Source organism: Coloeus monedula, assembly GCF_965178545.1.
Source record: "Coloeus monedula genome assembly, chromosome: 2".
Classification (NCBI taxonomy): domain Eukaryota; kingdom Metazoa; phylum Chordata; class Aves; order Passeriformes; family Corvidae; genus Coloeus; species Coloeus monedula.
In genome coordinates, this window is record NC_138782.1 from 65,032,244 (window position 1) to 65,058,824 (window position 26,581).

Below are 26,581 nucleotides of genomic sequence, written 5' to 3' on the forward strand. Positions count from 1 at the left end.
ATTTTGAATGATCTTAGGAGTTATGAGAGCAGCTTTGCACCTAGTGTGTTTTAGCATGAGTGAAAGTCAAAGAGAATATAAAACAGTCAGTAATGAGGCACATCCTGAAAATTAGCAATATGCCTACACAACAGAATATAAGGTGGGCTGGATGACAGTAGATTCTGTTGCTGCTACAACAGGTGACTGGGACCATGAACTGTTCTGAGGAGACTTAACTCCACTCAGAAAATCACATCCTAACGGATGAAACTATGATTGCTACAGTTAAATCAAAGAAGAAAAACTGAATTTGTTTAATTGTGATTGGAATTTCACATCCGCTCTTCTGTCATGCTAAACTGCAATGAGCACCCTGACAGCACTCAATAAAATTGTTTAGTTTAGATTTGTGGATGTGCTGACAATAATCACAGTAATACAGCAACCACTACATTTTTCTCTGGTAAGAGACATCAGAGGGACAGATAGAAATGTACCAGCAATATAAGACCATTTCTAGCAAAAAAGGATACTCTTCAAAATAATTTCAGTTCCTTCCCCTAACCGCCTTTTAACTCACTGTCTTTAAGGGACCAATCTTCCCAACTGTAATGTCACTACATCTAGGAGCTGGTGGCTACCAACAGGCAAAGCATAAATTGTATGTGTGTTGCAGAGCTCTTCTTAAAGAGTATTTCAAAAAAATGCTTTCAGAAAATTATCTTTAACACACCACAAAACTGTTGCCAAAAGCTGAATATGAACAAGACTATGAAACAGTGGTGCACCACACATGACCAAATGGCTAAAGCAGTAATCTGGGATCCAGGCAATGATGTATAGTCTTCCAAATTTGCCACTGACAGCTCTGCCATTTCTTATTTACAAGGCACATTCTACAGATTGTGTCAGTTCTACATGTTGGTGCTTACCTGAGCTCTACACTGTTGCCCAGAGGGGATCTTACCCATCCCTTCCCCACTGTTCCACAGTATAGGCAGGATGGAGCCATTACACTTCTAGCACTGCACTTTTTTTTACTTTAACTGCCCAGCCAAGGTGTTTTTTGTAGGAAAAAAGCACCTTCTCCTACTAGTACAAATGTCAGTACACAGATATATGTAAACCTCTGATTAATGTGATGCCTTGAAGTAGCTACCTGAAAACAGAGTCTAGACAAAGTAAGACAAAGTAGGTATTTATTTTAAGGGCCTTCAAAGGTACACCTTGGGAGTGTAGAGCCTCTGAGGGGCTCCACCCAAGATGGATGCTGGGTCATGGGCTCTTCACACTTTTCTAAGTTTGGTCCATTTGCATATCAGGGTTAATTCTCCTATTATAACTTCAGTTAATGATGTAAATACCCCAAGTCCTCCTCTCAAAGGCTTTTAGCTTATTTTGGGGCCTGGTGTCCTTGAAGAGCAAACCTAGAGAGGGTTTGTTATGTCTAACCAGCATGAGAGAACAGCAGCTAACAGGCCACAAGAAACTTCAGAATTACACACTAGGCAGTCCAGGATTTGAAAAATATAAAAGTTAAAACCTAAGGCATCAAATGAAGTTTGTGTTTCCCATAATACCTAGTAACACCTTTGCCCCATAGAAAGTCCATCATACATATCTCCTTTAAAAGTTTGCATTTCCCATACCACTCAGTATGCTCCCACACTCCTTTAGTTTGGAAAATCCTGGCTAATGGTTTGGGGCTTTTTTTATTTGAATGAGAAGAGAGCAGAGGATCATCACTCACTGAGCTCCCACTAGTCTCAGCTGTAAGCCATGAATTAACACCTTCTCATGGTCTGCTCATAGTGCATAAGAGGTGAGCTCTGGCCTGGTCTTTTGGCTCTCCTCAAACAAGAAGCTGATGGTCATGAAAGGCTTTCAAACTGGATCCAAGGAGATGCAAAGGAATACAAGGCTGATGACTGAATGAGTAAATTAGGAAGCAGTTTGGCCCAAACTGAAGCTAGTTATGATTCACAAACTTACTTACAGAGATGTAATACATACTAATTAACCACAGGAAAATAGAGAGACAGAAGAATTCTTTTTAGCAGGGAAAAAATTTACACTGCCACAGCTCAAATCAGAAAACTGCACGCTGTTGACACAACCTGCCTTTCAATTTAGGATATATTTTAATTACCTAAGTATTCAAATGATGGTTAGATTGCTTAAGAAATTTCACAGCAGCAAAAACTGTGTCTGTGCTCTCAGCAAATAAACACTAAATGTGCTATCAGCTCCCTCCATTCCAAATTGGTTTATGCCACTGAATCAACTGATGTGTAGATTAGAGAGCATTTCAGGTTGCATGCCTTGTGAGTAAAAAACTACTATGCAATCAATTCCATTACACATTTAAAAAATATTACTTATGCCACCTAACTATTAATGTTAATCACACAGTATCAGGAGAGAGGTTTTCTTCTAGCCCATCTGGAGTATTTGTTCACACACTTAGGAAAATCTGAAATGCAAGATGAGCTTTACAGTTTCAAACACACTGCAGCAACTGAAATAGAACAACTGAATCATTTCACATGTCTTTAATTTTATCAGAGGACTCAGAAGAGTTCACATCAAATCAGTGGATTTGAGCAGTCCATGCAGCATCCTGACATAAATCAAGGGAAAGGCTTTGGGATTAGCCAGTTCTGTGTGTGGTACTGATTAAAAACACAGAGAATTCCCCTTGAGGCACTTTTCCAGCTTGGAGACTCAGGATATTATTCTCTGGTCCACAGTTAATGTGGCCCTGTATGGGCATTAAATGGGAAAAACGATATATAAGCAATATATCTTTTCCTACTTCAACATGTTATTACCGCACTCCATGATTCACCATATACATGGGAATTACCGTGTTCACAAAATAAATATATTTATAGAACTGTCATTCATGTCTTAATAGTCCATGTAATTTCATTTTCTTAAAAGGCTGCTTCTTTCTGTTGCCTTCCTCCTCCTGCCTACCCAAAATGAAAAACATATTAACAAGAGTTTGAAAGTGTAAATGAATGCTGTGGATTTCATGATAATAAATTAGAGTGTTTTAAATTACATCAGCCTCGTTCTCTGAAGAGAGAAAACAACTCTTCCGAGAAGCTGCCTCTAGCAAGGAGACCCGTTCCTCACATTCACCTGTAGATGGCATTCATCCCATTGCTGTATGTGGCTCTTATGAGGATCCTCTTTACGTTTGCAAGGACAGTCATGAACTCCCTCCTGCTGACTGGAACATCGGTGCCATGCATGGAGAAAGATTCTGGTTTCAGCACAATTTCTTCAGTGTGCTCTTCAGAAGGCTGCAGGTGAATTATCCCTTTTGGAGTGCTGATTTTCAAGTCACCTCCCTAGAGAGAGGCATGAAAGAGAGAGATCTAAATATGAAAAAAGTCATAAAAAAAAAGCCAATTGGGGTACATGATTTATTGAATAATATATTTTAGAAGAATAATAAATATCAGGAATAATATTCACTTTTCATAAACTTGAAATGGGCTTGCCTGATAGAATTGAAAAGCAGCAGAAAAGAAAGTTTGGGTTATTCAGATAAAACCTAGTGTCATGGTGCATGGCTCCGTGGAGACAAAAGCAAATTCATACAATGCTGAGGTGCAAAAGAATGGATCTGCTGAAAGAATGTGAAAGTGTTACCTCAAATGACCAATTATTTTGTTTCTTCATTCCTCCTGATGAACAAGAAGCATTACAGTTTTCTAAGCAACTGCAATAATACCAGAGACTCCTCGAGATATTGAAGCTTTTAGTTCTCTGAAGTGTTTCCATTTTCTGACACTAGAAATTAGCTGAAAGTATGTGCACCCTTCTATTCTGTGTCCTCAACCACCAGACTTCACACCAAACACCTGAAGAAGCAGGCCACTTTCTTTCTTTCTTTCTTTGGCTGAAAATACAATCACTTTACCTCTATGATGACATCAGATTGAACCATCAATTTAGCTGTTTCTTCCTCTTCTTCTTCTGTGACATCATAGGAGACTGTAAATTTCAGATGTCCTCCAGCAGCTGCTACCTGAGGAGTAGAAAGACAGAAAAAAAAAAAAAATTAAATAAAAGAAAATGGGCCTTAACCACTTGGGGGCAGTTTTATTGAGCATCAGTAGATTTCTAGTGTTGCAAAGCCACATGCAGATCCCTGAGGATTACAGATGTACAGACCCTTCCTTTCTTGCTCAACCATCTAGAAATCACACCTAGTCATCTTTCTTCTACGCCTGTCGAAGCCTGAAAATTCCTTAAACCCACAGACTAACAGAGAAATCAGAAACAGATATGAAATCTGTGCAAATTTCCATTAGATACTTGCATTAGACTTTCAATGTACTTGTTCAGTTATATGGTCCTCATTTAAGCTGGCCTCTCTATCAGCAGCCTTAGCAACCTATAGAAAATTCAGTAACTTCAGTTTCATTGATGGAGCCAACTACCAAAATAGGAAAAAAAAAAAAGGGCTGTGATGTTCTTCTTAGAATGAACTGTAACCTAAAATAAAGTAAGAATTTTCCCTGAAGGAGTCAAATAAATTTACTTTAAAAGAATGTTTCAGCCCTTTTGCTCAGTTTGACCCAGCCTACAATGTGAGAAGTCAATGACCAGGCTCTTGTGTCATGACAGTATATTTCTTCCATGCTCTTTTAGCCCCCAGAATCATGGCATTGACACAAGCTATTCCATTAAAAATAGAATGTAGTACGATGCAAATCAAAAGCTGCAGACTTGAATGACAGAGTTCAGCACAGAAATAGAGCTTTCTGTTAATTGACTGGAAGCAGCATAAGTAAATCAAATGCTGCAAGAACTATGTTTTGCGTTTTAAACGTGTCTGCCTCATACTTCATTGCAATGTGAGCCTCCTCTCCCAGAACATTAAAATCACAGGGATTCTTCTGCCCTTCCAGTGCATACTGCTGAGCACAAAGCACATTTGTGAGTCTTTTATGAAGAGAATAATCTGGTTATTCTCAAGGATGTAATTGTTCACCATACTGGATCCTTTTGCATACCGTAACAGAAAGCAGTGAAAGTCAAAATCTTCATAATTTTATGATGAATCTAATTTAAGTGGTGAAAAAACTTCCAGCATTTAAGGTCTGGAAATCAACTGATTTTGAATTAGCCATAAAGGCATATAAAAGCCCTGCATCTGAGGCAGGACAGGTAATTGTTCGGTTAAAGCCAGAAAATTCTCTCCAATTCATAACCCGAATCTTGGATCATATTGTAGGATCATAGTATTACAGAATATCTTAAGTTGGAAGGCACTTATAATAACTTGGTCACCCTCCTCTTGACCTATTTTAATAGTCTGACGTCCTTGAGGTGCCCAAAAGTACACACACTACTTGAGGTGAGGCCACCTCTGTGCAGAGCAGAGCGAGACAATCCCCTCCCTTGCCCGGCTGGCAATGCTGTGCCTGATGCACCCCAGGACATGCATGTCCCTTTTGGCTGCCAGGGCACTGCTGACTCATGTTCAACTTGCCATCAACTCAAACCCCCATATCTCTTTCCACGTCGCTGTTCTCCACCCTCTTACCTCACAAACTGTGTGTGTAAGTAGGATGACCTGATCCCAGGGACAGAATCCAACACTTGCTTTTGTTAGATTTTGCTGGTGATGGCCCAGCTCTCTGGCCTGTCCAGGTTTCTCTGTAAGGCCTCTCTACCCTTGATGGAGTCTGCAGCTCCTCCTAGTTTAGTGTCACTGGCAAACAGTAGCACCACACACTTATCTACATAGTGTCCAAACCTGCTGGTACCAATGCAACTACTTAAAGCCTTGACCGTAACAACATAAAAAGACTTTTTCCCTTAGATACAGCTGTTACAGCTGTTACAGCCTGTGGTCAAGTCTAAGCACTGGTTTGTAACTGCAAGAGGAATGTAGAAAATTTAAATATCTGAAATGCTGCAAGAAGTATCCAGAATTGCTTTCAGCTGTAGACAAACATTTTAGAAGAGTAACTTTTGCAGAATTTTATCATTTCTATTTCAAGTTCAGACTAATGCCAAAGATGCAAGAAAGTTAAAATAAGGGGAAAACAAAGATTAGGCAGTTTCAGGCAACCCATAAAAATTATGAACCAAGACAGGTTTTACTTTTTCCCGGCTACATAACCTTTACCTTAGTATATAAAAATCCAACAGAGGAACTGATAGGTCACAAAGCAGGGAAAAAAAAAAAAAAAAAAAGAAAATAAAAAGAAAAAGCCCTAAAGGAAAGGCAGCTAGAATGGATTAGGAACTCCTAAAATACAGCCAACAGGAAACACAAGAGGAAAGGGGTGGATTGACTAGTCCAAAAAAGAGAACGCTCAGAAGGAACAGGAAAATAATTTACCAAAACATAGAAGTCTGGAAAAATGAAATGGCCATTTTTATTTCCTTCTGGCAACTGCAGGGAAGGCATGAAGAAGATTCAGCCTGACTATAGAGAAAGCTGATTGTAAGGATGGTCAAAACAGTATCAAATTACTTGAAAATGTTATTGAAGTAGTTCATTAATTAGCAGCAGTTCAACATGTCAGAAATACTCTGGATATAATGCCTAAGAGCTGGAATAAGACTAAGAAGTCTCTTGAGGTCTCTGCTAGCCACAGCAGTCTGAGTTTCACTGCTGCGACTGGCAATATTTGCATATCATGAACAGCATCACACACTGAAGAAAAGGTCCCCAAATGACACTTATAGAGAATACCTCACAGTTCAGATTGTGTATTTGCCTTGTATGCTCTGTAATACCAATATAGATAAGAAAAAACCTCAAACTTATATAAACCAAAAAGTACTACTTCCTTCTGCCATTGTTCACAATGGTAACTTCCTTCCTCTGCATATTAAAGAACAAGTTCACTCACAGGCAAAGGAAATCAGAGGTCAATCCATGCGCTGCATGTTACCTCGTGCAAAAGGTACTTTTCACTGAATTTTAAGTGCAAGGGCAATACAGAAACTGGGCACCTGTGAGATCCCTCTATTTGCACGTTTTTCTCTGTATCACCCAAAGATTCCGAGTTCTGCTTCAAGGATTGTCATCTGAAGCCATCAACACCAAAGAGAACAGGGCATAAAAGTTTGCCTTGCTGGTGACAGAGGCATGTATTGTTGAGACAAGAATAGCTGTCTAAAAATGTCAAGGAAGTTCCACAGAATTCCCATTGTCTCTCCCACCTGTTTTTAGATTAATATATCAAATACGTCTTCCCAGCTTCGGAGGCAGAATCTACATGTTCAAAAAAAGTCACAGATTCCCCAAGAAATAACAAGCACAGGAGAGGGAAATCACAGCTATCTTAGTTCTAATCAAAGAAGTTTCTGGCATAGTTTTTGGGGCTTTTTTCAGTTGTTCACAGTTAACTGTACTATTATGTTACATGCTCTTAAGGATAAAACCAGAGAGCAGACAAGACTATTTTATGACACCCTGGCAGAGGGTCAACCAAACTGATGCAGAAAAGATGGTTCCTTTCCTGTGAACAAATGCCCCTGCTCAACAGCAAGAGAGCAACCAGTACTACCCTGTGTAAAGCATGCTTTGATGTTATATGCTTGTCCCACTAAAATTACTTTTAAGCCAAGACAAGTGATAGCAAACCACAAATACAGCACTGAAAAGAAAAAGCATTTCTACAAACATTAGCAAGGCTAGAGATGAGGAAAGCTTGCACCTTTTCATATGGAAATCAAATTCTACAAGTCTTTCTCTTCCTGAACTTAGTGAATCTGCTGCCAATGCTTTGCCAAGGCAAGCTGTCAGGATCCCTCCTGCTAATGTCCTTGGAGAATACCTCCTTCTTGTACAGGTTTATATTCCACCATATTATTGAATTACTGCATGAAGATTCGCACCCTCCCTCTCCAATGCCTCTTGTTACTCTGCCTGTAAAGGTTTAGCACTTAGTCCACTGCACTGGGGGCTCATTTCTTCTGAACATCTGCCAAATGTAACTTCAGAAGATTAGGAGCTATCTCCATTAAACAGGGTGTTGATTATAATACTTTATCTCATTAAGCAGTAAAATGCTCTTCTGTCAGTTAAGAAGAGACTCAGTTTGTGATTAAAGCACCTAAATATGAACTGGGGTATCTGATACGGCACTATGTGGTTACACGTAGGCAACAGAAAGAAGTCCTCCACAAAGTCAAAGGAAAGTGGCTGGCCACCAAAGGATGACCTTCAAATCATTCCACTTTGTATTTATATTTAAAAAGTAATTTGAAGACAGAAAATTTCACGTATGAATAAATAATTGTGCACTAGGTGTATTATTGAAATAAAACAAGTACACTTTGCTCAGATGTTTGGTAGTAAAATCTATACAACAACGGATTTAACTCAGAAAGGCTTGGATGTCAGGCCTAATCCAAGAGAACACAACACCTTCAAAACCAAAATTATATTACTGCATTAAACTAGATTTAGACTAATAATCATACACCACCAGACTTTCAAAATAAGTGAAAGAAAAGGCATAATAGAATCATAAGACTCATTTGTGTTGGAAAAGAACTGTAAGATCCTCAAGTCCAACCGTTAATCCAACACTGCCAAGACCACCAGTAAACCCCACCCGTAAGCATCAACAAATATCAACAATTTGAACTATCTTTTCCCTCTTCACACTTAGTGGCTGCAGCAGAAATACAGTCACAGAAATATTGTATTAGAGAAACAAGCATTATAAAGTGTTAATATTTTTATTAGACCAATATAGCTACAATACATCTATAGAAAGGTAAAGGATTTGGAAAAACATGAATCCTGTATGCTATTGTATAATTATATAAATAGTCATACAATTAGAACTATATTAAATGAAAAAATGCTACCAGAAAAATTTTTAAAAAGAAGGAAAAAAGCACAGAGGCTACAAATACGAATGGGCAGAACACTTCTGTGAAGAATGTTAACACTCATACTTCTGAATATAAAACCACAGCAAGTTGCTGAGAGTAACTTAAGGTTCTAAGAGATAATAATGTTTTCTTATTCTGGAAGGCATCAACAAAACAAACCTCCCATTTGTTTCCTGATACACCTATGAATGTTTTTTGCTTGCTGCCATGATTATGAGAAAGTACACGGATATTCACTCAGTCTTCCAGTGACTCTGTACTATTCACAGAATCACCAGTCTGGAAGAGGCCTTCAAGATCACTGAGTCCAACAAATACCCTAACACCACCTCAGCTAAACCATGGCCCTGAGTGCCATAACCAATCTTTTTTTAAACGCATCCAGGGATGGTGACTCCACCACCTCCTCGGGCAGACAATTCCAGTACTTTATCGCTCCTTCAGTAAAAAACTTTTTCCTAACATCCAACCTAAATTCCCCTTGGCGCAGCTTGAGACTGTGTCCTCTTGTTCTGTCAGTTGTTGCCTGGAAAGAGACCAACCCCCACCCCTTTCAGGAAGTTGTAGAGAGTAATAATGTCACCTTTGAGTCTTCTTTTCTCCCAACTCCCTCAGTTGTTCCTCATAGGGCTTGTGTTCCAAGCCCCTCACCAGCCTTGCTGCCCTCCTCTGGACGCCCTCAAGTGTCTCAACATCCTTCCTGAACTGAGGGGTCCAGAAGTGGACACAGCACTTGAGGAGTGGCCTCACCAGTGCCAAGTACAGGGGTAGAATGACTCCCCTGGTCCTGCTGGCCCCACTATTCCTCCTACAGGCTAGGATGCCATTGGCCTTCTTGGCCACCAGGGCACACTGCTGGCTCATGTTCAGTCAGATGTTGACCAGTAGCCCCAGGTCACTTTCTGCCTGGACGCTGTCCAGCCACACTGCCCCCAGCCTATAGTGTTGCAGGGTGTTATTGTAGCCAAAACACAGGACTTGGACTTGTTAAACTTCATCTTACTGGACTCTGCCCATCTACCCAACCGTTCCAGGTCTCTTTGCAGAGCCCTCCTACCTTCCAACAGATTGACACATGCTCACAGCTTAGTGTCATCCACAAATTTACTAATGGTAGACTCAATACCCTCATCCGTGTCATCAATAAAAATATTGAACAGAACTGGCCCCAGCACAGACCCCTGAGGGACACTACTGGTGACTGGCCGCTAACTGGATGCAGCACCGTTCACCAGCACTCTCTGGGCTCGTCCATCCAGCCAGTTCTTAACCCAGCAGAGTGTGCCTGTCCAAGCCATTCCTATGGCACTATGTACCATCAGATATTATGCTTGAAGGTAATGGAATCATAACATATACAGTTTAACATTGCCTGCTAGCCTTCTTGAATTTCCATGAAATAGAGCTGCAATAAAAGGCTGAAGTAGATCTGGACTCTTTCACCTTCACAAACTCTCTAGGTACACATTTATTTTATGACACGGATTTCAGCAAATATAGAGATATCTGCCACAGAACATCAGCACTAATCATGTGAAGGAAATCCTTTAAATAAAATAAGATTTTTCCCAGTTTATTCATGGTGACAAAGTTAGTCCATAATTCATTGGCACCTGAGCAGTTGTGACATGGTTTGACAAGTCACTGAACAATGTACCACCTTAACTGATGTCTAAGTGCACGTGTTCTTCTAGCAGCCCACTCGGTGTAGAAGGGAATGGACCAAGGGCTGCTTTTCCTAATTTAATTTGCTTGTTTTGAAGGAAATATTTCACTGTTAATTCATCTCTCATCTGGATTATTATCTTCTTTATGGAAAAGTACCAGCTGTAAATTTATGATATTTAATTGGATTTTGCTGATCCAGTCTTCGTGCTAGTCATAGTGTGAGGGAAGGCAGGGACTAGAAAAGAATTCCAACAGAACCATCACCAAGAAGATGTCAAACTTTTCTTCATTTAGTAATAGCTCTCAATAAAGATTGCACGTGTTAGTTCTACTCCAGATCCAATTAGAGATTAAATAGACTCTCCTCTCTTAGACAGATTGAATTTAGATAGGATATAAAAGCTCTTCTGAGGCCTTATAGCAATATTTCAGATAAAGCAGGGAGCAGAATAATCATGTTTTATTTGAATGACAGTATAGTTCTATCTAGCTTTAAAAAACAACTCAGAGTTTTCTTTATAGGGAAGTTAAGCTTTTCCCCTGAAAGAATGGACTCTTTCCCTGAGCTCTCTGCCATCTAGAGTTCCCCCAACTCTATGCCAGCTAGTTCACAATCCTAGTTTCCCTGCTTAAGTACACTCCAAATCTTCTGTATAATTTGATGCTACATTCTACTTAATTTCACTTTTTCAAAATACTGCTTCCAGAGAAGCAGACTAAGTGAGGGAGCAAGTTTACATAAAGTAGCCTGCTTGTCAATGGTTGGTTTAATTGCTTTCCACGAGCATTTGTCTACAATACTGAACCATTCAAGGGGAAAACGGAGAATTTCAAACCATTCACTGTCATTTTCAGTTTCTTCAAACAGACCACTCTGACAGCCAAGAAGATTTCCAAGTCATTCTTTCCTGGAATTCTTATCCAGAATGTTATGATACAGGCTCTTTAATTTTTAGTATTTCCTCTGCTGATCCTACATTAAGGCAGAGTTGAGTAAAAGAAAAAGGAGCTTTATTCAATGTAGGCACTTATTTGATCACACAATGTTCTGTGATATCTAACCTATATGTTAAGAAATCAAAGAGCAAAAGTTAAAGCATGACATTGCTTTATATCTTATATAAACATCTGTTTGCTCTACCTTGAATAATGTTCGTGTAACTAAAAAAAAAAACCTAAAAAAAAAAAAAAAAGGCTTAAACATCATTGCATGAGATGGGGTTTTTTTGTACATTGGACAATGGAACCATATATTTACAATAAATCTCAATATTTAAAATTTTCTAGGCAATGGAAAGAATCATCAAATCTGTGGGTTTACATTTTTTCTCCTAAGTGAATGATTTTGCTTAAGAGATGAATAAAATCTGTCCAAAGAGTAAGCACAACCACCCATAAGGAGCAAGGAAAACTTTGCTAAATTGTATTTCTTATGTACCTTGACCATGTCTCTTCCCTATTTTATGCTCAATACCTGAGCAACTGGGACCCTTCCAGAACACATATTAGTCTTAACTAAGCAAAGTCTTTCACTGCATCTGATCACTCGGCCATAGAAAGAATACCCTGCACTTATCAGAGAAACACTGTGTGTTCAGATTCAAACACCATGGAAACATGAGTGAAGAAAGAACACCAACAGGGGAAGACATTAAAACCTAGCGAGTACCTCCTTAATCATCCCTTGAAAACATCCCTTGCTTTTGCTAGAATATCAGTAGATCAAGTGTAATCAGACAACCTTTTTAATTTTTGGTCCTGATGCCTTTTCCTTCTTGCTCCAGAAGTTTGAGGCATAATTTTGGTATAGTGGTTGATAATGTCTACCATCCTGAACATGACATTCTGATGCCTATTTTCAGGCCCTTCATATTTAAAATAGTTTGTCAAAAACAATTTAGACCAATTAAAATATTGCACAATTCCTTTAATTCAATATATCTGCTAAGAAACATTTAAATGGAAAAGATTGTATAAGAATCAATAAGAAGCTTCTTATATTTTTCAAAATTATATCCGTAAACTCAGCCCAGTCTGTTATTGATATACTGTATTACAGTTATCATTTCATAACCTTAGTTCTCTTCCCCCTTGGATGAACTAGACTCTATTATTTGGATATCTAAATAAAATACAACTATTCATTGTGTTTAATATATAATGTTGAAACATCCAATTATATAATGGAACTCTTAAAATGAAAAATGGAATAGATCTCAGTTCCTAAGGAAGATGGGAACTGAATAACATCAGCTCTCCTGTGAGCCCTCTGCTGCCACTCCTACTTACAATTAATAGTTGCTCCTTCTGAGCTTAGCCCTGAAAAAATTAATGTAATCAGTGACTGATAGAAAAATCTGCACAGTAAGATTATATGCTGTCTCCTGGAATGTATTTATGAACGTTGATATTTACTCTACAAATTCTCAAATCTCTACCAGAATTCCCAGCTGTCATTTCCTCTCACTGGAGAAGGGAAATGGAACTCTCTGGTCAACCACTCCTGAAGTCTAAAATCGACTTTTCTAATGATAAGCTGTTATAAAATTTAAAATATCTGATTACTTTTTTACAGTTACTTAACCACAGTAACCAAAGCACACAACCTTAGTATGGTTACTCACTTTGTTCTTCTTTGCTTTCCATATGATCTTGACTGTGCCTTCCCAACCACTGTTCCCCAAGCTGCTATAACTAGATCAAGGATTCAAAAACACAAAGCAGGGGCATATTCTTCCAGTAGTGATGTGATAACCTAATTCATGTACAAATATTGCCCATGCCTATTACTGTGGTGGCGGGTAAATCTCAGCCTTTGGAAGTTTACCAATCAGGCAAAAATGTACCAGAAGCTGTGACACTGTAGCATAGTATGTCAAGCACGCATCATAGAAGGATATTTAAAGAAATTAACTTTGTATGTCATCACAGTTGCAGACATTTTTCCCTTACTGAATACAGTTAAACTGAAGGAAAAGAAAAAACCAAACCAAACAAACCAGCTAATACAAACTCAACAGCTGCTGCAACAGCTGCTTGGATCGCTATAAGCACCAATTTAGCAGGCCAGAATGGCTAAATGGTGTACGTCTGGGTAAAAGTATCACTTTTTATTTGACTAAGAAGATGTTTCAGACTGCTAGTGATATTGTAATCAAATTCACTACGCGAGCATCAGTTCTGAGACGTTTCTAAGTAACATATATCCTCATCAAACGTTTCTAAATAAAAACTGTTTACTGCTGGTCTTGTAGCTGTCAACAACCTCATAATTGAAAGTAATTCTTAATTTTACTGATTAAATGTTAGTCTCCCAATTCCATGGTCTGTGGTTCCAAAGGGGCAAACCATAATTACAGTAGTCATATCAATAAACGCCTTCCTGTAATATTAGAAGGAATGACTAATTAGAACATTTGTGCCAAAGTCCAGTTCCCTTAAAACACAAGAACCGACCCTTCCCCTCCCTCCTCTGACTGTACTCCTTCATGAATATTTTAACAAGAAAAAGAATTTGCATAATTTTGCAAAACTAAAAGCTCATATTTCTATGGCAACAAAATCCCAGCATGCAAGGATTATTAAAAACAAAAATGCATGACTATAAAACAAGAACAATTGGTCAGGTCCAAATTAAAAGCTGGTCTTTTAAAAACATTTTCCTCAGCTTTGCAACAGCATTTAGCGTTATTCAATATTTGCATGTGATATTGCTGAGGACATCTCACTATGTGATCATCTTGAAATAAAAATCCATGGATGCCTCCTAAAGTGTTTACTTGCTACTGAAAAAGCTTAAACAGTGTATGTAGCAGCAAGAAATAGTTACATTCTATGTCTTTGTTAGAATCACAGAATCATTAAGGTTGAAAAAGAACTCGAAGATAATTGAGTGAAACCATTAACCCAGCCCACCTTGTTCACCACTAAAATATATCTCCAAGTGCCATCAAGTGGTACAACCAACTGTTAGTACAGTTCACCAAGTTAGACTGTTGATTATTTTTGATTTCAGGCTTTCTTTTGTTTCCATGTTTGTAAAGCACCAAGCAAAACAGCCCAGGAATGTTATTTCTAAACTTTGTCACAACAGAAAATGGAAAAAAAAAAACCCTTCACTTCTAGCCAGCCAAAGGTTATTTCCCTATCTCCTTCTACTTAACTGGTTTGCAACATTACTATTGACAATACTGTACCACAACAATGGCTGCATGAGTAATTCAAAGCAAAGTATGACATAAGAAACACTTTGGGATCCTTTAGGAGACTGAAATATATCATAATGTTTCAAGCATGAAGGAGTTGTGTAACTGGAGTATCTGTTGGGCAAAATTATTTTTACAGGAAGGATATACTGCTTTTAATAACTGCCAGTGTTTCTAAGTGGGAAATTTTGAATGAAATATAATGTAAATAAATCAATATTCTGAAGAAAATTCTTTCTTTTCTAATAAAAATGCAAGGATTTGCAAAGCCCAAATATCTGCTCTTCAGAGGTTCCTTGTCATTTGACATAATAAATGCTACAATAATATATTCTTATTTCTTATTCTTATTTTGCTGCATACCATGGAGACCTCTAAGGATCACATATCAAAACAAAAGCAGTAAGAATAAACATTTGAGTATTAAAAAAAGATATAGATGTGTATAAACTTGTCTCTGTATACTACAATTCACCAACACTAATCATAGAAAAAAACCCCAACAATTCCTTGCATTTTCCTTTCATTTTTCAGGTAAAGGGGAAAACAAAACAGTGAATCAGAACCCTGTGATTTTTTGTCTATTTTCAGTCAGTAAAAACCATATTTTGAATTACTTTGCACCTGGAGCCAATGCTTTCTCATTATTAAATTCATGGCCACTTTCCTGGCTTGCTAGTTTTGCAGCCTTTCTTCTGCTAACCTTATTCATGACAAACTAACATAGTTTTGAAAAATACCTATTTCTTTTAGAGAAAGAAACTTGTGTTTGATGTTAATTGAAATGAATGCTAGTTAGCAGTAACTAAATGTATGTATGTATCACATAAAACCTGAATTTTAATACTGTTTTACTCAAGGAACAAAGATATTTCAGAACAGTACAGACAGCACTTAATTAACAAATATGCTTTAAGACAGATTTTTTTTTTAAACAGTGTAGATAAAAATCTATCATGCCGTTCTTTATTGTACCCATGAAAGCAATTCTGCACTTGTTATCACCATCATGGTAATCCACAGATGATTATTACTTGAGGCAATGTGCTCACATATAGGAACACTACTCGTGTGCAGACACATGCACACACAATGTAACATATGCACACTGTGAAAATAAAACTTGATATGCACGCATCTCGGAAAACTACAAAACTGTGCTGCTGTTTTAAAGGGTAAGAAAAAAAACACGCTTATTTCAAACAACCTTAAAGAAAAGGTACTTTCTAAAAATCTTTTTAGGTAACTTTTTTATTTTTTTGTCAAGTTCAAAGTCTTTATCTTTCTTAGATATGATTTTCTATGAAAAAACTTGTACATTTCTTCTTAGGAGGCTGAAGGAAGGATGAGCAATCAAGCTAATGAGATTGGAGAGCAAAGGAAAGACAGAAGACATGCGAACTGATGCCCAAGACTGAGAAAGCAGAAATGGCACAGCTTTATAAGTCCTCCATGAGAATTTATTCTTTCAACTTCAATTTGCCTTAATGGGAGGTGACAAAAAACTCCTTTAGCTATTGCAAGGATAATGCAGCTCTATGAACTTGGTGATTTCTGCAATCATGTTTGCGATTTTTAACATTACCTCATCATTCTTTCCCCTTAAATGAAAAATATTACAAAAATGTATTCTCCATATATTATCCTGATGAGAAAAAATACATTATTCTACAGCAGACTATATAGGTTTGCACTTACTATTATTTCTTCCTACAGGTACAGTGCCTTTAGTTTACAGACTTGAAGCAGTATCTTTTCTACCAATTATTAATTTATATACTTTATCTTTTATGGGAAAAAATATATATTCATGAGTTACCTCTGGTTTAAAGGCAGAATGATGGAGGAAATTTTATTTGGATGAATTAATAACTGTCAAAAAAAGAGGGCAAGTCTACTGCCCAAGGGTTACATGTGCTGAAAGAATCAACATCAATCTTACTCCGGCATAAGCTCTATTACTGTCATATACAGAGTCCCATTTGAAGGATTCACCATCAAAACACATTGCAGTTCCATGAGGTATGTTAACAGAGAGGGTGTGATTAATATAACATGAATTTGAGTTCACACAGGTAGGGGAAAGTTCTGCTGAGATTAAATGTTCTCAGGCCTGCCAACTTCAGACACTTAATCATGTAGGTATTTTGCAATTCTTTTTTTTTTTACAGAAAGTGCTATGTGGATATAAGTGAAAGTCAAGTATTTCAAAGAAATCCTCCTATTTCCTTCACAAATCCACCTTTTGAAATGTCAGAAATTCCTTTACCTTTGGCTATGGAATATAGCACACAACAAATTGAGCATGAAAACCATGTGACACTATTGTCCTATATACACTTTATTTTAATGTTCTGAATATATCAGAGGCACCTAAAAAGCAATACAACACTCACAAGCTTGGGGAATAAATACATTAAGTCAAGCTATAAAATGATATCCCATATGATCATAATGAACACACATGATGAACATAGAATAAGTATCCACACATAGCAATAAAATAAAATAATGTAAAAACCCCCCTATTTCCACTGAAAAATTATCTTCTTCACATCCATGTAAGTCACCTAACTCATCTAGCTGTATCTTTTGTACCTTTCCAGAAGATATACTTGACCTTACTAGGCAAAAGAGACCCTCTCTTTTTTTGTTGCTTTCTTTACAAATGCTGACACTTTTCAATTTAATAGAAACTTTTTAAAAAGAAATTCCTTACCTTACAGTACATGGGCACTGTGTATGTTATATCTGGTTGCTATCACAGGAGTGGATATTACTCACCTTTGATGACTGGCAGTGCCCTTTCTTAAAAAGATTTATTTCAAACTTCACTCTTTCTGAGTATGAAAGAAGGAAGGATAGATCCATCATCTTTCAGACAATTCCTTGAATCAAATTCAGCTCTGATTTTCAGGACTGAAAAATTATTAGGATGCAGAAAAGGCCATCGGCATAATTACAAGAAAAAGAAATCTACACAGAAATCATCAAAGAGCAACCAAGTTAAAGGGAGAGGACAATGATGTTTCAACAGATCACTAACTGAAAACCAAAATTTAGTGATAGACTGCAGTCTTTTTCTTGACTCTACCTAAAAGATCGAGTCCAACCATTAACCCAGCACCATACCTTCCCTTCTCAGAGCTGCTGCCTTTCAGGTATCTTAGAACATCTCCTTCAATCCTTATTAATTTTATTTATATATACTTGTCATTAAATAAACTCAATTTTCCATGTTTTTCTTTAAGTCTTACGCTCTTTTGGGCTATCTCCAGTTGGCAATAGAGCCCTGGACATATCAATATCCTTCTATGAGGGCCAAAGAGCCTTTATAAAGCTGGAATTGCAACAATTTGTAGAGAGAAAAGTTTAGATGTAGAACATCGAAAAAGGTTTGACAGACCAACAGTTACACCTTGAGAGAAGAAGAAGTCTGTGTTTATGTATGTGCAGGCAAATATATGTGGTTTTATGCATATAGCAAGCACACTGTATTTGAGATAGCCTACATGGAGAAGATACACAAACCCTCATACCAGGTGCTTCAGAATCTCTCAGGAAACATCCCACTTGATTGCAGTAAAAATTCTCATACATCTATTTTCTAAATAAAAAAGCACTCCCTACTCTAATGCCAGGATAAACATATTTTGAAAACTAAAGTGAAACAGCTATAATACTCAAATAATGAAATATTATTTAAAAAAAGCACTAAAAATAAGTTTAAGCTGGTTATATATTTCTCTCAACATAAATTCAGTTTCTAGCAACTGATTTATTCATGTTTCCTCATTTGTATCCCTGGAGAATGGAGAATGACATTATCTATGTACATCAAAGCCCAGAAGAAGAATGGTAAAATCTTTCTGAGTTTTGGTGTTGCAAGTAATTGTTTGAAAAATAATTGTAATTTTACAACCTTAAAAAGTAAAATCTCAGTATAGAATCCCATCATCTGCTCCAGGATCTTTAAATGTTATTAACAGCATATCCATATTGAATCTACTAGGATCTAGGATTTTTTATTATTCATTATTACTCACTCAGTTTCAATGGCTTTTCAAAAGTTATTCTGAATTTCAACAAATAGGTTGGAAAACCTCAACTTAATTTTATATTTTATCCAGGTTACCAACTTTTGGCTTCCCTTGAATGTCTTTTGAATGCTTGGTGTAACAAAGAGGTATAAAACTCAGAAAGAATCAAACCTTGCATGTAGTTCTTATATAATGCATAAATACAAGGTCTTCTGAGTGTGATTAATGTGATTTACATACCTACACAAATTTTCTTTAATTGAATGTATTCCTTCCTTCCCCGTTTCTGTTTGCAATGTATATTTTCTCCCCATTTCTAATGTAAGCCAAGCTCCTAGGTCCTAATAAACCAAGTTTTGACTAACAACGTAAATTTTTTGCTTCCATCTCAAGCTCTTTAATATTTAGCAGGGTTTCATGCTGCCTTAGATTTAATGCAAATGTGTATTACGAAGCAACGATTAACTTTATAGCTCTAAGATAAAATGTGAATAAAAAAGCTATCACTTCAGAATAGCATTAAGAGGAAAAAAAATATTAAAAATGTTGACCTTAACTTAGGGTTGTTTAAAATATGTCTTAATTGAAGACTTTGACTTACACAAAGTTACACAAGTTTCCAGACACAGTATGAACACATCATGAACTCCTTTAAAAATGCTAATTTATATTTAAATAATTCTCACGTATCAAGTTAATCACACAATCAGGGAGTGGGGTTTTTTTGCCACAGCATCTCTCTACAGGTTGTAAGTCATTGTTTAGACTCAGCAGTGTTCAAGACCCTATGCACTTTACTTGGTCATATGACAAGTTAGCCTCTCCACTGTTGCAAAATTTCTTAGATCTACAGTTGTTTGAAATTTAGAATGGACGAAGATTAGCTCTAACACCATCTTTCAGTCCTCCACTGTCATGATCTCCTTCATTAATGTATGAATTCTGTTTCTTCATCTGTCTCTTCCCACCCTCCCCCTAGCTGTATTGGCCCATTTGTTATTGTTTCATAATCTCTTGCATTAACTACCAATTATGATTTAATAATTTAAATAAATCACCTTTTATTTAAAACTGTGTATTTTCTAGCCCATTCAGCATTTCATTCTCTTGCCTTGACTGTAACAGAGCTATTCTCTAGCTCAGGAAATGAGTGCAAATTGCTGTATACTGGGTTGGTGGGCAGGGCAGCATTGATGTGTGCTTGCATTCTTACACTAATCCATTAGCACGCGGCATTGGCCACAGCTGGAGACACACAGACCTTTCCTCAGACTAATGGCAGCTGCTCTCGCTTTCTCAGAGATGTTTCAGAACTGATCTCCTGCTGATAGAAACTGCTGTAGCTCCATGAACTTAATTGATTTCTGAAAATTTCTGCTAACAAGGAATCCGTCTTTTCCTGCTGCACCAAGTGCCAACTAAGGTGTTGGTATCTCACTTCTGAAGAGCTAAAGATAGTCCTACCAATCTCTGGGGAGTGAATGAATGTCCAAGGTCATTGCGCAAGAATTACCATTATTTAGCACTTGAAACAATGTCTCTTTTCACTACTTTTTCACAGAGAACGTGTACAGTGCTGTATCCACTTAAGTCTATTGCAAATTTCACAGTCAGTATCTTTTATTAGTCAATTTCTGAATGCCAAGCAGAAAGCAGGTAACTAAGGTCCACACCAAAACATTTAAACTTCTTATACTAGGTAGAAGAAAGAATGGAGTATGAAACAGCAGGGAACAAATTGCTACATATTAAGCCTTCACAAATCCCTACATGCAGGCCATCAGGTTTTATTCTTAAAATGTAAGTGTGCTGTGCTTGGGAAACAAACTTTAAAAAAACCATGCAGCCCCTGTGTGGCATAAGTAACACACAACCTGTGTACTCACACATCAACCTGTCTGTCATGGTTTAGTATAGCTAAAGAAGGCTCCATCAGCCACGGAAGTGATTTTCTTGCAAAGAGGTGCTTACAGCTTCCTCTATGACCTGACATAACCTATTTTGAATATTGACAACTTTTTAAGCCATTTAAGAAGCCTGACAACGCCTCTGTGATCCACATTTAAGAATGGAGAAACCCCGGGAAAGCTCTCTCTTGCTTCCGGCCTCGGGACAGGTAACTGGGGGGAGACCCGTGCGGCCCAGCGGGGCGGGGCTGGGCCCTGCTCATCCCGGGCCGGGCCGGGCCACATCCATCCTGGAGCCGTGCAGCCCTGTTCCAGCCCCGAGCCCTGTTCCAGCCCCGAGCCCTGTTCCAGCCGCGGCCCCTGTTCCACCCCCGGGCCCTGTTCCACCCCCGGGCCCTGTTCCACCCGCGGCCCCTGTTCCACCCCCGGGCCCTGTTCCACCCCCGGGCCCTGTTCCACCCCCGGGCCCTGTTCCACCCCCGAGCCCTGTTCCACCCGCGGCCCCTGTTCCACCCGCGGGCCCTGTTCCACCCCCGAGCCCTGTTCCACCTGCAGCCCCTGTTCCACCCGCGGCCCCTGTTCCACCCCCGGCCCCTGTTCCACCCCCGGCCCCTGTTCCACCCCCGAGCCCTGTTCCACCTGCAGCCCCTGTTCCACCCGCGGCCCCTGTTCCACCCGCGGCCCCTGTTCCACCCCCGGGCCCTGTTCCACCCCCGGGCCCTGTTACGTGCAGGCGGCAAAGCCCGGGTCCCCCCCACCCCCGTCCAGTGCGGCCGAAGAGTCATCTGTGACTGCTGCCCAGCAAAGATCATGTGACCAACAGCGATAAGCGAATTCCAGCTGCAGGGCCCAGGTGAGATTAGCCCTTTTAGTCCTGTAAATTTCCTCCAGAACAGATGAAGCCTGCAGACATCAATCCTCTCCCTAGTCAGAGGAAGAGGAAAGGTGGAGGCAAGTGAAGGAAACACCATAGAGACACCAAAGTCAGTAAAGAAGGAAGAGCTGAAACCCTGAGGGAAGAAAAAGAGGAGATGCTTCAAGTCTAGAAGCTGAAATTCTGTTGTAAAGCTATAGTGGTGATGGGCCATGATACATCAGAGTACCTGCTGTAATTTCATGAAGCATGGGGGGGGTGGAGTGTACAAATTGCAATTGTGAGCAAAAGTATCCGTGCTGAAATAAGCAAATTACTGTAATTGTGAGCAAAAGTACCTGTGCTGAAATGAGCAAATGTTGAAGTAGCTGTAATTTGATGAGAAGCTTGAATAGAAAGAGATGAAAGTGATGAAGACCCTTGCTCCCAGGAAAGGAGGAGGGCCTCTGTTCCTGGAGGTGAAGATGCTCCCAGAGATGGGTGAAGAGAACCTTTGCTTCTGAACAGCTCAACCTTAAAATGGTACCCCAGTAGCTCAAGATTCGGCCCTCGAAAGCAGTTGTGGGGAAAGCTGCAAGTTGGGGAAGGGACTCTCACATGAGAGCAGAGAACCAACCCGGGCGGCTGTCTCGTTGTGATACTGAAGCCATGAGAGAACTTCTTGTGGAGATGTCTCCATAGCATGAGCAAGAGAGACTCCTCTCCCTAACTGAACTGAAAAAAAGGTTATTATAGAAGTGGTAAACTGACTGAACATCTCAAGGGTTGTCTTTTTACATTGTCAGTGGGAGAAGGGAGAAAGGTGGGGGGAGGAGAAGAGTTCTGAAGGTTTGGTCTTTTTCTTTCTTTTAAGTCTGTTAATAAACTTCTCTATATTCTTTTAAGTTTTGTGCCTGCTTTGCTTTCTCCTAATTCTTATCTCACAGAAGGAAAATAAGTAAGTAGTGGATATTTTGAACCAAACCACTACACTGTCCCATTGTCTCTATTACCTTCATGGCCTGGTGAATAAACTTTGTGCATAAAACACTGTGAATCTTCTTGTACACCATTAAACAAATAATCAGTAGGAAAATACATATTTTTATGCATATTTAGGAAGATTGTAAAATTTCAGAGTGCTGTGCAATGTGTGTATAATTCCAGTGCATTGTCAACATGATTTAAAATATTTTAGCTTAAGTTAATAACTGGCTTTTTTTTCAAATGCTTTTTCATAGTAAAGTGTAACATCAAGTGCACAGCCTTCTGTACAAACAATAGTGCTCAGAAAGACACATCAGGGCCTGTCATTTGTAATATGTAGAAGTTATATTTTGAAATATTCAGATGTGAGCAGGGGTGGTCTTTGTATATCTTCCAAGAACTGGTAAAATTGTAAAAGTACTTTTTTTCTTTATTTATCACTATATTAGTTGGCAATAAATTAAATTAATTTTCCCCAAGATGAGTCTGTTCTGCTAATAACAGTAATTGGTAAGCAATCTCCCTGTCTTAGCCTCTATCCATGAGCTTTCTTACCCTATTTTCTCCCCCCGTCCTGCTGAGAAGAAGGAGGGGGAGAGCATCTCAGTGGGAGTTTGGCCCTTAACCACAGTTTACCCACCAGACCACCTCATTTTCATTCTGGAACAGTTGATTTGAGATTATTATGTACAGTGTGCAAACATCAAGATATGCCTACTAGAAACAGAAGAAAATATCTCAATGATATTTTTAGTTATAGCTTGTGGAAAGCACTCGGTCTTTTTATAAATACCTGAACGCAAACAATACAATCCATTTAAACTCAAAGATATCTGAATTCTCACTGAAGTCAATGCAGGGAGCTGTATTTCAATAATGTGAATTGAAGCTATGGTGTCTAAGGTTGCCTAGCACATCACAGATGTACCCCAAAATATATAATTAGAAAAGGTCAAAATAAAATATAGCTTTACAAAGACTTTAACTTGCAGCTAATTCAAATTTTTAAAATAGTTTACCCATGTTAACACATTGCTTTACATCTAACAAGCTACATTAAGATCAGTTTATTTAGATACTGGCTGAATTGATTTAAATGAACAGTAAATGGATGGTTCTGCAACTAAAAGAACTCCAAACTTGTAGTGTGTCAGCCACACAGCCACAAGTCTTTAAAGAAAAAACAGACTTCCCCTAAGTCCATCCTCCAGGTATGGCACATACTGTTTCTCACTGTATTTTAGACCCTGTGGACCTAACTACTCCCATTTAACAACTGTGAACACAGGCACTCTTTACTGGCATTTAAGATTTCTAATATAAACCTTAATGTCTGAGAAAGGTCATAGCACTGTATTTCACCAGAGAGTAATAGGAATGTCAGATTAAAAAACAAAAACATAACGCAATAGTTTACAATACAGTGATTTCCAAATAGTCAACTGTATCTCTGTGATATAAACTAAGTTGCAAAAAAAATTTATTTCTATAATTTTAATTTTAAAGTAATTACTAGTACTTAACTGCTTGTGGGTTTGTAACTAATACAGAATCATAAAATGGTTGAGCTTGGGAGGGACCTCTGGAGAGAACCTTGTCCAATCCCTAAATCCAACCAAAACTTTAGATGAAAATTTTTTAATTTAATTGATATATATGTTTAATTTGGCTTAGCCTTATATGGAAAGGAGTCCAACTGCGAGTATGTAAGACCTAGAAACAGTTACACCATTCTGACCTTGAACAATTTAGCATCCTCTGCAATAGCAAAGAGCATCTAACTTCAATCTGTGAGAATGCAAAAGAAAAGAGGAAAAAGATGCCAACAAAACTAGATGAGTAGAAGAGGCTTAAAAAAAATTCCCTATGGTCTCCATTATTCCTCAAAAGAAGGATGAAAAGGGAACACATAAAGAATGTCACATTGATACCACAAAATTACCTGGAATAGGAGTTGACCTGAGGAGTCATATTACATTTTAATAATGAAGCAATTTCACTTCTAAAATGCTGTTTTGTTTGTTCTGGAACAATTCAGAAAATCTGAAGAAGTTTGCCTGACAGTTTAACCCATAAAGTATTTCAGAGGCTAAACTGACAAAACAGAATTTACTAGTCTTCCACAGTTGTGCTGTTAATTATCTCTATTTTAATAAATACCTGCCAACCAAAAATATCTACTCCAGGTCAAATGAAACCTTTGGTCTGTAATGAAATCCTTCAGTTTTTCATTTTAGTTGGACCAAAAAAAAGTTTTTACCATGAGTTGATCCCAATAAATTCCCACTAGCTTTCTCCAGACTTTTTAATCGCCTTATGAAAGACGGATTATTCACCCAGACACACTTGACAATGATTTCCATATTGCCAGAATCCCTGCTCTTCATTCATGGTTGTATCTTCTCACCCTTGAAATGAATGCACATGAATTATCTGCAGTGCTGATTATGACTACCCTTCTTCAGATTAAAAATCTAGCTGCACTAGGGGAGAAGCAACTGTGAGAACACCAAGGTGCAGAATAAATATTTGAGCTAGGTAATTTAAGTGGGTCTACAACTGACTGTTAGTTTGGCTACTTACCGTAAATCACAGGTGACTCCACAGTGCCTTATCACTTGCTGTTTTCTAAGAAAGCAGGAGTTTCTGCTTGGTAAGGGCAGGCCCTCAAGACACTATAGAGTTTATGCTAAAGTTCAGAGGAGGGTAGGAAAGCATTGACTGTGCATCAGGACATGAACTGCTATCATAATCACACTCTCCTGGGTGGCACAAATATTTATGCAGCTTTCAGCACATTTAATTTAAATTAAATCCCACAGAAGTTAAGTAACTTTTCCTGGAAAACTATCTAGGCACAGGATGACCTTGTTTTTTACTCAGGGTTCATCTCATGTGTTTCCATTCAATTAAACCTACTTCTCCACTCACTGAGTTATCTCCTTATTTGGATATGCTGACTCTCTATATTGCTTTTGTCTATTACATAAATGCTTTCATCAGATTTTTTTTTTAATCTATGTACCAACATCAAGTTGATGCGAAATTGTACAAAAGTTAGTGAATGGTTGCACTGAATTTTTATTATATTCAGAGATGCAAGGACTGGAAGCAGTCTAAACTAGAGAGACTGGGAATTCAGTAATTGATATCTGACCTAGATTATTAAAAGTTAACTCAGAATATTTACAACACCCTGCTGACAGCAGTAGAGCCAGGGCAATTATTTAATAAATACCCCTTTGTTCTGCTGAGGATCTATAAATAACTGGCTGGTCATGTGCTGCTGAGAGGTTTCCAGTTGCTTCATCATATGCAGAAAGTTAATATACATAAATATTTATTAATAGCAATTATATTTTCCACTGGAACAATATACAGCCATAACTGGATGGAACAGAGACCTTTGCAATCATGAGCTGATTCTAACAATGTTTACAAATTATGTGTTTTAACTTAAAGATTGTAGTTTGGAAAGCTGGTGCTTTATAACCTGCCACATATAAACATTTCTGTCATGTGTAAACCATGATTTACAAATTATATTGACTGTAGTTTCCTTACAGCTATGTTACACATGGGACACCGTAACTTAGTTTCATTTGTAATTGAGAAAAATGACAACTATTATTTTTGTGAGCTGTATCCCTGATTGGAGATCTGGGAGTTATTGCACAGGATATCTAACTTGTCTGTACAGGCTTCTATCATAAATCTAATACCAGAGCCACAATGAGACTTCCTGTGTTTAAGCTTCCTTTAGGGTGTAAAGTAAAAAAAGTGTAACTGCAAAGTAAACTGTCCAGTGCAGACTCTCAAAGAGATTTCCAACATAAATTACAACCTGAAGTACTTCTCATGAATGGTGCAGGATTCGGTCTCTTTTATCAAGCTTTTGTCAGCATTTTTTAGCATTTTTCCAAACGGAATATTTTCAAGTTAAAGTGGGAACTGCAGGGAACCTAGCCCCATCCAATGTTATATACCTCATTTAGTTTTAGAGATGATAATCCCAATGTTCCTCCACTGTCAGTGAGGAAGCAGAGGGTATCC

At 38.2% G+C, this 26,581-nt stretch overlaps 1 protein-coding gene across 8 annotated transcripts in view; it reads right to left on the minus strand.

The window, feature by feature from the left end:
• The window catches only part of LAMA2 (laminin subunit alpha 2), a 344,213-nt gene that overhangs the window by 157,033 nt on the left and 160,599 nt on the right, over positions 1 to 26,581 (minus strand). For all 8 annotated transcript variants that reach the window (XM_082302950.1, XM_082302949.1, XM_082302947.1 and 5 more), the window contains exons 13-14: positions 3,917 to 4,024; positions 3,130 to 3,341 (exon numbers count right to left, since the gene is read on the minus strand). In XM_082302950.1, coding sequence (XP_082159076.1) covers positions 3,130 to 3,341; positions 3,917 to 4,024 — 320 coding nt within the window. The remainder of the gene's footprint in view (positions 1 to 3,129; positions 3,342 to 3,916; positions 4,025 to 26,581) is intronic.